The following is a 13,617-nucleotide window of genomic DNA, read 5'->3' on the forward strand; positions in this document are numbered from 1 at the left end:
GAGGCCTCTCTGTTTGGAGTATATTTTTAGGTCCACAAGCCCAGGCTTGTGGCTACCTCAGAAATTCCAGGCTACCTCAGAAATCCCGCATCACCAATCGAAGAACTTAAAAGGTTTTTTGAGAGCTAGGCCAAAGATCCACTTTGCTTCTGAAACCAGAATGTGATACGAAGGGAGCAAAGAGAGTGAAGAGGTTGTTTTACCTTCTCAGGGGGACATCGTGTCCTGTGCTGGCACGTATATCCATGTGTGGAGCATCAACGGGAACCCTATTGTGAGCGTGAACACATTCACAGGCAGGAGCCAGCAGATCGTCTGCTGCTGCGTGTCAGAGATGAATGAGTGGGACACACAGAACGTCATAGTAACAGGACACTCAGATGGCGTGGTCCGGGTAAGTTCTCTGTGAGGAAACACCCTAGGGGTTAGCTGCCCTGGTTTACCAGAAGCTCTTGGAGCTGTCCACGGTAGAGAGACCCCTGAACAGGTTGTAGTATTAGTGAGCCAGCTTTTGCTCAGATTCAGACAAGCCTCAGCAGCTGCATTCTCAGACACAAGCAACATCAGTGACTCGGCCCCTTTCCTTTCCACTACATCAACCTGTTAGTGCCAATAACCACCAGACAGCTTGACCCAAGGCCACATAAACATGATTTCCCTGTCACAGTGGATGGCAAAAGTATTGGCTTTTCAGCCTCTTAGGTGGCTTCGTGGGGAAAACAGGCACAATCTCTTCTTTACAGAGAATCACAGAGCTGGAAACCGCTTTCAGAGGACTCATGTTGTCCGATCCCTATCTAGAATCCTAGATAATTTCACCTAAGTCCTAGTTTATCCTTTTCATAGTTTTCTTTGTGTTGGGCTTCTGCAGAGAACAAAATCCACAGAGTCTTCCTTTACAGTGTTTACAAATACTTGGGTTTTTCTCTCTCAGGAGATTTCCTTTGTGTTCTTTGTAAAAGCAGAGAGCAGATCATTGCAGCCCTGTAGTCAGTCACTAGCTGAGCGAACAATGAGGCAGTCAGCCCTGGCCACACCACATCCTGTGCCTCAGGCAACAGGCACCCCCCATGTCTGCTGGCTCCAGAGCAGTGTTCCAGATGACTCCACCCGAGGCATTTGGGGATCCCGCTTACTACATGCCTCCTTGGAGATCTAGAGTATATATTAGTATGCACACAAGGCTCTCAGGTTTTTGTAGGAAATAAAAGTGTGCTTAGTTGAACCATGTTTTTCCAACCTTCCTGACCCCCATCCTTTTCCCTCCACCATGAAACACTCACCAATAACTCATGGAACCAAGTTCAGGAAGTGTTGTGTGTTCACAGTCCTCTCCCACATTTTTCAAGATAGAGGGAAATTTACACAATAATAAAAGATACCTGTTTAACCCCAAGAATTCGTCTTCATCCAGTAACATGTAAGTTGTTTCTTGAAGCTGCTTAACTTTTATTTTCATACTTACTTAAATTCAGTTTTGGAGAATGGAATTTTTGCAAGTTCCTGAAACACCAGCTCCTGAGCCTGTTGAAGTCCTAGAAATGCAGGAAGACTGTCCAGAAGCACAAATAGGTATTAAATACTCTCTAATTATTCCATGGTTTTCATATTTCTTTTGTTTGTTTAAAGTCACTATGGATAAACTTACATCAAACAGCATAAACCAGTAGCCTAAGGCTGAGTGTAGCTGTCAGAGGCACGATTGCCACCGAACACGTGAGATAATGGGACAGACACACAAAGATTTCTCCAGTTCATCAGGCAGTACTTGGTGTGCTAGTGTCTGTGGTTGGCTTCCTCATCCCATGGTAAATAGAGTTGCTAGCTTCCCAGAGGCTAGCAACCAAAGGCTTGGCCTTTCACTTCTGAAAATACAAAGCAAATCTGGAGGGCACAGTGGTAGACAAATCAGATGGCCCTCAGTCCCACATCTGTTCTGCTCATCACTTAACAGGCTCAGTATAGATGACAGGGTGGCATCATGTTTGTGGAGGCCAACCAGAATCCCCACCATAGGTCTGCTGAAAAAGGGTTTTTGTTCAGACTGAAGCTTGGTGTTCTGTACTCTGTTACTTGTTCTTTATGAAACACTCTAAGGTTTTCCAGAGAAATACAGAGATGGGTGATTGCCATACAGAATGATTGGAAGCAGTGCCATAAACCCAGACTGAGATCTGCTTTGGGTTGCTAATCTCCAGAGACATTACCTCCTCGCCTTTGATTTAGAACAATTAGTACAATGGACTTGCCAGAGAGGAACAGGGTTTTAACTTTGACCTTCAGATTGTTTCTTCTTGTTGAGTTTTTGTACACTGAGAATTCTGCATGAGTTTGATTATATGAGAAGAAGGACTTATTATCAGAAAGGCATAAATCACTTCTCCTTGTAAGCTGAAAATAGTTTCTACCTAAATCCAGTTCAGTTCAGTAAGTATTTGGGGGTTACCTGTTGTGTTAGACATTGAATTAAGCAGTCCGAGGAGAAGTCTCCTTTAACAAGGGTTTAAGTGAAGAACAGCAGAGGATGAGATCAATAATGAGGTAGAAGAGGTCACATTCAGGAAGGAAACATACTGGTGTGTCTTCTTTCCTCTTATCTATTCATATTGTGGACAGAGCTTGAAAGAAGTGGCAGTGTGGTGTGGAGAGCAGCCCACAGGGAAGGGTTGACTTTGGACAGCACAGGAGTGGCAGGGCTCGAGGGCAGTTGCCTGGATGAATGGGAAGGCAAGCCAGTGGTTTGCTCGAAACGAAAGCCATTTTTAAGACAGTTTGTCAGTGAAGACCTTAAAGCTCATAGTCATAAGCCATTGAAATGAAAAAAAAAAAAAAAATCACCCAAATTAGCCAGCTAGACTACTAGTGTCAGTACAAGGAATTTGTCCTGCTAAAAAAAATGTGTACTTATAGTGAGCTGGTGCTTGCACACTTGTTCTTGGCTTTCCTGTTTTTTCAATTCTATATATTTATTTCTTACAAATTTTTTCTATGTCAGACTCTTGCAGGAGAGTAGGGAGTTCGGTTGAGGAAATGCATAATAACAATGGGAAAAAGGAATAACCCCACATCAATAGATTAAGCTTTCATCAATAATTGATTCATCTAGATTTGTCATTTATACTGACTGCCAAATGGAAGGCACTGTGCTTGGGGCTGACCACTGTCTTATAGAAAGATTACCCAAAAGTAATATTTTGGGGTGAGTATTCCAGTATGCAGGGCATACAACTGTTGTTCAAGGAGTCCCAGAATTACTTTCTGCTGCAGGAACCGGGTAAGATTTGAGCAAAAGCAGTATGCCCACTGTGCCTTGAGAGATGGGGTAGCAGGGTGTTGTAGGACCAGCAGCACGTGCAGCATTGGCCATGAGGGGGAACAGAATTTCGTGGAGAACAGAGTTGGCATGGGCCAGCTGAGCCATGGTAGGGAATGTGCAGCAGGCACTGAGAAATTCACAAAGGCAAGTTTTGGCCAGATTGCAGAGCATGAATGCCAACCTCAAGATTGTGGCCAACGCATTCTTTGAACTCAGAAATTCCTTTTTTTTTTTTTTTCCTTTTTGCTATTGTAATCTAGCTGAAAATTCTGGTGGTGTTGTTATTATTGTTATACTTAGCTTAAAATGCTATGTGTGTTGGGTCTTAACTGGTAGAGGGAAAATACCAGTGGGACAAAGCTGGGTCTAAGCATAACATGTGTGGGTGTTTTCTATTCTCCCCATGCATTACCCAGGGCAGGAAGCCCAGGACGAGGACAGCAGCGATTCAGAAGCAGATGAGCAGAGCACCAGCCAGGATCCCAAGGACGTGCCCAGTCAGCCCAGCAGCACCAGCCACAGGCCCCGGGCGGCCTCCTGCCGAGCAGCGGCTGTCTGGTGTACGGACAGTGGCTCAGATGACTCCAGGCGCTGGTCCGACCAACTCAGTCTGGATGAGAAGGACGGCTTCATATTTGTGAACTATTCAGAGGGCCAGACCAGAGCCCATCTGCAGGGTCCCCTTAACCACCCTCACCCCAGCCCCATTGAAGTGCGGAATTACAGCAGATTGAAGCCTGGTAACTTGAAATCTGGTGTCAGTGTCTTGCTCCTTGTGGGTGGTGTGTTGATGGAGTGAGGTTGTGGGCTCTAGTTCTCCCTACACCCGTCTCTGTGGCCTCAGGGACCCACAGAGAAGGCCTTTGAAATTTCTTATATAAAATGGACTTAGAGATCCTGTCCCACAATGGTTTGCTGTATGTTGGGCGTTTCTTAAAGACCTTCACTTCAACCCAAAAACTTCATTCTTTCATAAATCATGAAAGCTTTTGAAAACAAACAAGTTAAGTTACTGATTACAGAGAAATAAATGAAACCATATTTACAGGTAGCTTTGGCTGTCAGAGAGTTAGCGGCTAGGTTCTCAATTGGAGGCATTCTGTCTTCTTACCCTGAACATGTCCCCGTCTCTGCATTTGTCTTTTCAAGTAGGGCGCTCTCTGACCGGGCCCACGAACAGCCTTACAATAGATTGCTTCCCCGTTAGCCCAGGCAGCGACCGCTGCTCTGTTAGCACCCTAACTCTTGAGGGCACCCCCACCGGATGCCGGCTTTTCCCATTCAGAGTGTCATGTCTCACACTTTTGCACTGCAGGGTACCGGTGGGAACGGCAGCTGGTGTTCAGGAGTAAGCTAACTATGCACACGGCCTTTGATCGGAAGGACAACGCACATCCGGCCGAGATCACCGCCCTGGGTGTCTCCAAGTGAGTGCCAGACCTTGCCAGCTGCTCCCCCTCACTGAGTCATTGGCCCAGCTCGTGTCCACACGGCCTGGACCAGTTTGGGGAACACAGATTGCATTTGCAGTATCAGATGTTGCTCGAACAGACAAAGCAGAGGAAGAGATCTGCCAGCGCATAGATTTTAAAATCTCTGCTTTTCGAGGTGACGGCAAGGTTTGACCCAGAGAGTTGAGATGAAAGTGTAAATTTGGGCTCAGTTCTGTTTTGTTTCCCCAGACACACAACCCCCACCCCAGCAGGGCACAAACACCCGCAGAAAACCGGAGAACCGCAGGGGTGATCATGCCTGTGCCGAGGCTTCCCCCAAGGTGACACCATGTCCTTCATGTCCCCTGCAGGGATCACAGCAGGATCCTCGTTGGTGATAGCCGAGGACGCGTGTTCAGCTGGTCTGTGAGTGACCAGCCGGGCCGCTCCGCCGCTGACCACTGGGTGAAGGATGAAGGCGGGGACAGCTGTTCGGGCTGCTCTGTGCGGTTTTCCCTGACAGAACGACGGCACCATTGCAGGAACTGTGGCCAGCTCTTCTGCCAGAAGTAAGAGGGGACGTGAGCTTTTTGAGTTTCCGTGGGTCAGGCCCGGGGTGTTAATTCCCATTTGCTCTGGCGTCCCTGCCACAGCCTCACCCAGCCTTCCCTTCCTCTTTGTTCTCTTTCATCACAATTGTGAATAACCTGTGTCCCGTCGCAGTTGTGGAGATGATGCTCCCAGACACCTGGTCATCTGTGACTCAGGACGGGAGGGTGCTGCGGTGCCGTCGTACTTGCATGTTAAACGCTGTGCGGATGCTTGCCCTCGCGGTCACTGCCCTCCTGGCCTTCTACTTAGAGTGCGGGTCATCTCCATAAACAACACCATGTTACTGTTTCATGTTACATAAATACAGCATAACTGTCTGTACCTTCTAGAACTTCCTTTTTTTTACCTAACATGGTTTTTGAAATCCATTCATGTAAATAACTAATATTTTCATTTTAACTGTTGTCGTACATTTTTTGCATGAAGCTATAAGAGTTTATCTGCTTCCCTTTTGATGGGCTCGTAGGGGACTTTTTCATTTGATTAGTGCTCTGAACAATGCTGCAGCACACACCCTTAGTATAAATGCCCTCCTAATATGTGAGCTGGAGTTTCCATAGAGGAGGGACCTCAGATTGGAACTGACAGAAGATAAACATACTCGTGAGCTGCAATAGGTATTGCCAGATTGCTGTCCAAACCAGCAGTGCTGCTCGACATGACCTGCAGCAGGCTGTCCCCGTTCCTCGTACCTGGGATTGCCACACATTCTCACTTTCACCAGTGCAGGAGCCAGCACTACTTGGTGGTTGTAACTCACAGCACTGCCGAGGTGGAACAGATTGGCATGTGTTTGTTGGCTGTTTGAGTTTCCTCTTGGAGAACGTGGCCCATTTTCCTTTTAGGTCATACTTGAAAAGTTCTTTATTCTGGTTTCTAGTTGTCTTCTATATACATCTTGCAGATACCTTCTCCAAGTCTATGGTTTATGTTTTCACTTTATATATGTTTTTTCCGACAGACATGTTTTTAATGATGTAGTCACATTTATTACTTTTTGTGATTTTCTTTTTTCTGGCTTAAGAAATCTTTCCCTGTCCTGAGATCATTAAAGACAGCCTTTTTTCTTTCCTTTTACAACATTCAGGGTTTTGTCTTTCACGCTTAGGTCTTCAGGTCCAAATACACTTGGAATTTATTTGGTAGCATGGTGTGTGGTGAGGATCTTTTTTATTTTCCTTATATGAGAAGTCAGTAGTCCCCTCACCATTGACTTGGATGCCATCTCTCTCATATGCTGGGATCCCCAACATGCATGTACAGTCCACACTTTTCATGGCAGATAATGGAAAGGGTCCCATAGGCAATGGTCTTCAGTGCTCACATTGCTTAACTATAGAGATACATTCACAGAAAGCATGAACCATATAGTTGTTTTTCAGCCAGTTACTGTGGTCTTGCAGGCTTTGGCTTATTGAAAAAGGTGTGGTCCTTGGGTTTACACTGACCAAATACGTCCTGGGTTACTGTCCATTATGTCATCTCAGGCAGGTTACTGACCCTCCCTGAGTCTATTTTTTTAACCTGTAAAATGAGGATAATGACACCTTCTCATAGAGGTGCTGAGTGAGAAAACAATGAAATCATGTGTGTGAATGTTATAAAACACCAAGTGTAAAAGTCTGGCAATATAGGTCTTCAGTAAAAGGTGTTATTATAGAATGGTAGTTTTGTTTTGTTTTGTTTTGTTTTTGTTTTTTCAGATTGATGTCTTAAACCATTTTCCTAGGAAATCTGATTCAAGATGAGGTAGCCAGAATGTTGCTGCCAGCCATTCCTTCTGGGACTTCCTGGAGGCTGGCAGAGGATTCTGTCTTTTGTTTCTGGGCTTTAAGAAGCCCACTCTACAAAACCTAGTAATCTAGTAATTTTGGGTGGTCAATACCCCTGTATATGCACTGGCACATACAGTGTTCCTTGTAGTGTCTAATTTTCCAAATATTGTTTAAGGGTAGATAATTATTTATCCATTGCTATCAGATGTTAGTTGGAGGCTGTATTTGAAAAACCAACCAACCAGTGATTGATTATGATAGAGCAGACACAGAAGCAAGAGCTGTCTTGGCAGAGCACAGCATCACCCTGCCATTCTTTGTGCCCTTCAGTTGGTGAGAGTTTGTCAGCCCTTCCTCTTTTTTTTTTTTTTTTAATAGTTTTCTTTTTAAGAGAGAGAATGTGAGCTGTGGGGAGGGATACAGAGAGAGGGAGAGAATCTTAAGCAGACTCCTCGCTGAGAATGGAGCCAGATGCAGGGCTCGATTCCATGATCCTGAGATCGTGACCTGAGCTGAAATCAAGAGTTGAACGTTTAACCAACGGAGCCACCCAGGTGCCCCTAGAGTTTGTCAGCACTCCTGAGGGTCTCCTCAAAGTCCAAGAACAGCCCTTTAAACCCCTTAGGCAGGCAACCCGGGTAGCTCAGAGGTTTAGCGCCACCTTCAGCCCAGGTCATGATCCTGGAGACCCGGGATCGAGTCCCACATCAGGCTCCCTGAATGGAGCCTGCTTCTCCCTCTGCCTGTGTCTCTCTCTCTCTCTCTGTGTGTGTTTCTCTCATGAATAAATAAATGAAATTTTTAAAAAAAAAGCCTCTTAGGCTAGTGACACTTTGTTTATTCTCTGGACACCTTTACTGGTACAATATTGGAGAAAATAGAATTTTCCATTTCAGTCTCATGAAAAGGCAAGTTTAAAGTGATTAAATGCCACATCCACGGTCACACCCTGCTTTATTTCAGGAAGAGGAATACTTTTTAAAGAATTTGAGCACCTCTTAAAGTAGAGTCTACTTCATGGAATTCTATCAAAATAAACAGAAAGTGAGACCATTTGGACCAGACATAAAAGCCAAACTACTGTTCAAGAAATCACCGAGGAGTTAGATCAAACAGTGTTTAAAAGCCCAGAGGAACTTGATAGTGACCAAAGAGTCTTTTAAAACTAGTAGTAAATCTTCTGCTAAGAGAAAAAAGTTAAGCTCCAAATAGGCATTGGCATCCCTCCCAAGTTTCTAGGGCAGGAGGGCCAGGCCCGCACAGCTGTTCAGACTCTTGGCTTCATCCTGTAGGAAAACCTGGCCTTAATAAATAAATAAACCTGGCCTTAATAAATGTATTAATAAATAATATACACCTAAATAAATATATAAAAATAAAAAAATAATTCTCTCAGTCAAATAGATAGCTTGCCTCGATTTAATATTACTTTTCATCATAGACTGAAACAATACAGTAGTGTTTGTGATCTTGGGTGAACCACACGACACAAACCAGCAGGTCTTTGGCATGACAGCGCAAGCTTTCTGCGGAGTTTTTTTTGTTTTTTTTTTTTTGTTGTTGTTTTTTTTTTAATTTATGATAGTCACACAGAGAGAGAGAGAGAGAGAGAGAGGCAGAGACATAGGCAGAGGGAAAAGCAGGCTTCATGCACCGGAAGCCCGATGCGGGATTCGATCCCGGGTCTCCAGGATCGCGCCCTGGGCCAAAGGCAGGCGCCAATCCGCTGCGCCACCCAGGGATCCCCCGCGGAGTTTTTCAGTTTGTGTTTCTCGGCCCAGTGGGCCCAGTGATCAAACGTGGAGATGACCTGTAACTACCTGATGTTGCCTTCCCTCTAGGTGCAGTCGGTTTCAGTCAGAAATCAAACGCTTGAAGATCTCATCCCCGGTGCGTGTGTGTCAGAACTGTTACTACAACCTCCAGCACGAGAGGGGTTCAGAGGATGGGCCTCGGAATTGTTGAAGATCCCACAGGCTGGTGGCAGACTGCAGTCTGTAGACCCCCTTCCCGATTCCCCCGTCACGGCTCACAGCTCGGGAGGCATCGAAGCAAGTCTCCGTTTCTGCCTCTCTTCATACAGCGTGTTTGGAGCGTTGGATTCCGAGGGATCAGCGAAGAAGCGGGTGTAGAGTGCAGTCAGGGGGCGGACACCTTCCGGGGGGGGAGCAGCGCGAGAAGAGCGGCAGGTGGTTCCCAGGAGCGACTTCTCCAGTATCCCACTCTCCCTGTTACCAGTAGCTGTCTCCAAGAGAAAATCCTCACTAATTAACTGGCTTTTCTTGCGTCTCATTTTTATAGATCTACTCATCCTTATTTGGAAAAACCACCACCAACAAAACAAAAAGGCTTTTAGAAAATGGTTGTAAATCTGACTTCTTTGCAAGTAACTGTGTATATTGTAAATAGGTATAAAGGCCTTTTCTTTTCTAAATAAGGACTTAACTGTCTGTAACATGAGACTTCAAACTAAACCACTAACTCAGTGAACTACTTACGGTTTGTCTGACACCTCTCACAAATTAATTATAAATATGTTTTTTAAATCCTCAAAGACATAATCTGTGGTCTTTTCTCCCCCCTTCCCAGCCCAGCCTGTGTGCCCAGTGTGCTTTCTTTCAAGTTGCCCACAGTATCTCCACTTAAACTAGGCTAGTAACCAAAACAATGTGGACCTTCTTTACTTTAGGAAACAGTGTGGGAGACTATGCGTCCTGCCACAAGATACCCTGCAAATAGCTGGGCGACTTACACCTGGCTACGCGCCACCTCGGTGTTGTTCCAGTGTCCTAAGGCCCTTCGTAAACTCATATCTGGACTGCCATGTGGCCACAGCGTCCCTTTTAGTGTTGCAGAGTGTGGCGGTCAGGTGATCGATGCGATGCAGGAGACAGCCCTGCCTCATCTAATGGAAATATACTTGCATGTAACCCACATTAGCTTCTCTTGCATAGAACATAATAAGTATGTGTCTTTGGGGACACTAATGTTCTACTATATCTTATTTTCAAAAAAAGGTAAAAAAATGAAAAAAGTGTACAGAATTAACATATAAATCTTGTAAAACTGGATCATGTCAGAACTGCTTATAATTAATCTTTACCATTTAATGCCATCTACCTGAAAACAGTGAGATTTATACTGTATCAATGTCTATTTTTTTGTTTTTGCTATGAATATAATTACAGTATTTTAATAATTAGTTATTTAATTTGTTCTACTAGTTGGATACAGAACACACAAATCTAGGGAGACTAAAGCTGGTTGGGGCTAAGAGAGAAGTTTAGTTTACAGAAAAAAGGCTTTGGTGGTGGGATTTTTTTTAAATGTGTGTTATGTACATATATATATATATACATATATATAAAAAAACAAATGAAACAATTAATCTAGATTTTAACATTTTCAGATATTTAGTGATAATATTATGAACAATTCTAAAAGCCCTGTGATTTGAAAAAAAGGAGAATTATTTATGGCCCAAGCAAGGAAGGACAGGCCTTCACGCCCTCATGGAGGTATCATACAAGGACAGCGGCTTTGGCTTTCCCAACTTTTCATCTTTAGGCCCTGGTGACAGGCACACTTATGCACTAAAATGCACATATATGCACATGCATTCAAAAATAGGCATTGGTACAATAGTAACCTTGTACCTAATGGGCTGAAACCAGCTTAAGAACAAATTTGTTCTTCCTGATAACTAGGTCTCCAAGAGAAATATAAAGGCTGCTTTAGTGCCTTATGCTCACTAAATTTAACCCTTTATTTACCTAGGTTTGAGCCTACAGTCTATTTATGATTACATATCAAAATTGATTAATACACCTCCATTTCTAAAAGTTCAAATACACTTGTTAATAAAAGGATTATTGGCATTAATACTTTAACTTGAAGAACAGTTGTGTTCTGTTTTCCTTCCTGTGTCTTAACTCCCCACCCCTCCCCCACCCCCACCCACCATCTTACTCCAATTCTAATAAATAATGCTGGATGTTCAACAGTGGCAGGAATTGTGCTATCACATAATCGTGGGCTTTGCCCTTGTCCGGCCCTATAGATGAGTTGTAGCAGTGTTATTCTACACTTTTTAAAAGAAGCGTCCTCCTTGTGTCTACGAACCATGTTTACCCCAAACCCAATAGCAGAGGTGTTCTTTAAAGACTTGAATATATGAATGTGTGTATGTAGTTACTTAAAGGTTATTCCTCTATGTAATATGAAGTTTATTGGGATGAACACTTTTAAACTTTCCAACACAACTTCCATAACTAGAAGGTGGAAACCAAAACCCTCATGATAGTATTTCCTCTGGCAGCTGGTGCTGTGGGCAACTGTTTTTATTCAGTGGGATTTCTTTTCTTTTTGCTTTCTAATGTAGAAATCACAAATCACTCACACATGCAAGTACATTCACAAACATAAACTAATTGTTTCTCTGGATGTTTTTCTATGTTCCATGTAAATTTGTTTACCAACATATTTTCTCAGCATGTACATCCACCTTTGTGTGGTCTGTATTCTTTCTCTGAGAGTACCTCACAGGGCTCCTGCCTGATCTTTGTAGTTCCTTTGTTCATTCATCCACTTATTCTAACATTTGTGTGTAGCGTGCAACCGTAATGTCATGCTTCCGAAGGGGAAAATAGCTGCCCATAGCAGCCATCCGTCTGGATAATAGCAAAACACTCTAGATAAGTTATTTTGCACTTTCTTATGTATAAAGTTGGTAGAAACTTATTTTTGCTTTGTATCATTTAAATACATTTTGTTTTGGTAAATGAACTGTGTATAAAATATTTATGCTGTTAAAACTGTTTTTAGAAAGTATTTTTAATTTCAGCAAGTTTGGTTACTTGTTGCATGACTATTAACACAGCTGACTTTTTGTGTCAGTGCAATGTATATTTTTTTTGTCCTGTTATTAACTTGTAAGCCCTAGTAATGGCCAATTATTTGTACAGCAACAGAAGTAAACTGAAGATACTGGCTAAGACTGGATTGATTGTGGACGTTTGTACTATACTGCAGAATCCAATATCTGTTCTTTGGTGGTTATGTAAAAGGCCTGAAGAATTACTATCTAGTGTGCAATCTGTGATAACTGAATGTTCATTGTATATCTGTCTCTGATGCAAAAAGGTAGAGTAACACAATTACAATACATGATTAAATGCAATAGTCCAGGTACTTTTTTTTTTCATTTCAAATAAATACCTACTATTTACCACCCAAAGAAAAAAAGTTGTTTTTAAGCCAGTTTATTCAGAGAAGGAAAAACAAAACAGAAGGCAAAAAGTTCCCTAAACTTTGTAGTTCTTTTCTAGCTGTGAATATACCTTCCAGGAGCTCCTGCTTAAAGAAATGTTGGCTGTTAGGGTCTGGTTCAAGCTCTTGTTTGATCCATCTTTAAATGCTTTCTGCATCAAGCTTCCCGATCATGCTGGCTTCCTGGGTTTGATGAGTGTGTGTGGACAGCTGCGGGAAGCAGCAGGTGACTTTGAGACATGCCTGCAAACTCCAATGGACCCATGGACAAAGCCTACATAGTGTGGTTTGGGGTCTTTTTTACAGAGCCTTAGTCTCTATCCATCACATTGTGAAAAGTATGCAACAGTAAATCATCTATCTCCTACCCCTGCCGTATTCACATCAGGAATATTTTGGTAGCCTACCCCTTTTCTGGAAGCACAGCATGTTACTGTCCCAAGCTAGTCTTTTTTTTTTTTTTTTAAGATTTTATTTATTCATGAGAGACAGAGAGAGAGAGAGACACAGGCAGAGGGAGAAGCAGGCTCCCCACAAGGAGCCCAATGTGGGACTCGATCCCAGAACCCCGGGATCCTGCCCTGAGCCGAAGGCAGGCACTCAACCACTGAGCCACCCAGGTGCTCCTATGCTAGTCTTTCCATTTGGGTCTTCAATCTGAGAGTTAAGAAACTCACAAATCCATTCTTACTGTCTTACTAGCTTATTTAGTTGTAAAACTGCCTTCTGAGTAGAAAACACACTGTAAACTTACTTAAGCTGCTTTAGCAACTTTAGTTTTCCTCTTTCTAAAGATACTAACAAAATTCCAGTTAATACAAGATTGAACAGCAGAGTCCCAATATTGAGGATATTGGGCTTGTTGCAAATCCCACCTCAGTGCAACTCCCTTTGGAGGCAAAGATAGAGGAATGCCAAGAACTTCTAAGACAACAAACAGCCATTTCTTCAACAACACAACAAAGTAAGAGAGAAAACAGGGTCATTCCCATTTCTCTAGTCATTCCCACTATTCTTTAGAATAGTGCAATACTATTCTAGTGACCTCAGAGATGCAGTCAAGGATGGGGCATTGCTGAAATTTTTTAAGGCTTTAAAGAACAAACAGACAAATGATCACTAAGTCTCTTGCCATTTGCTTCTCATCTTCAATAAAATTCCCTCTGCACCTCTCAGAGAAGAAGCAGGCCGATGGAATTGATCTAGCATTGGC

At 43.2% G+C, this 13,617-nt stretch overlaps 1 protein-coding gene across 18 annotated transcripts in view; it reads left to right on the forward strand.

Annotated features, from left to right (window-relative positions):
- The window catches only part of WDFY3 (WD repeat and FYVE domain containing 3), a 273,205-nt gene extending 260,825 nt beyond the window's left edge, over positions 1-12,380 (forward strand). For all 18 annotated transcript variants that reach the window (XM_072755759.1, XM_072755760.1, XM_072755764.1 and 15 more), the window contains 6 exons: positions 212-394; positions 1,476-1,572; positions 3,733-4,056; positions 4,632-4,743; positions 5,121-5,318; positions 8,978-12,380. In XM_072755759.1, the coding sequence (XP_072611860.1) occupies positions 212-394; positions 1,476-1,572; positions 3,733-4,056; positions 4,632-4,743; positions 5,121-5,318; positions 8,978-9,101 (1,038 nt within the window). In that variant the 3' untranslated portion in view covers positions 9,102-12,380. The remainder of the gene's footprint in view (positions 1-211; positions 395-1,475; positions 1,573-3,732; positions 4,057-4,631; positions 4,744-5,120; positions 5,319-8,977) is intronic.
- The last annotated feature ends 1,237 nt before the right edge of the window (positions 12,381-13,617 follow it).

Source organism: Vulpes vulpes, chromosome 4, assembly GCF_048418805.1.
Source record: "Vulpes vulpes isolate BD-2025 chromosome 4, VulVul3, whole genome shotgun sequence".
In the NCBI taxonomy this organism is placed as follows: Eukaryota; Metazoa; Chordata; class Mammalia; order Carnivora; family Canidae; genus Vulpes; species Vulpes vulpes.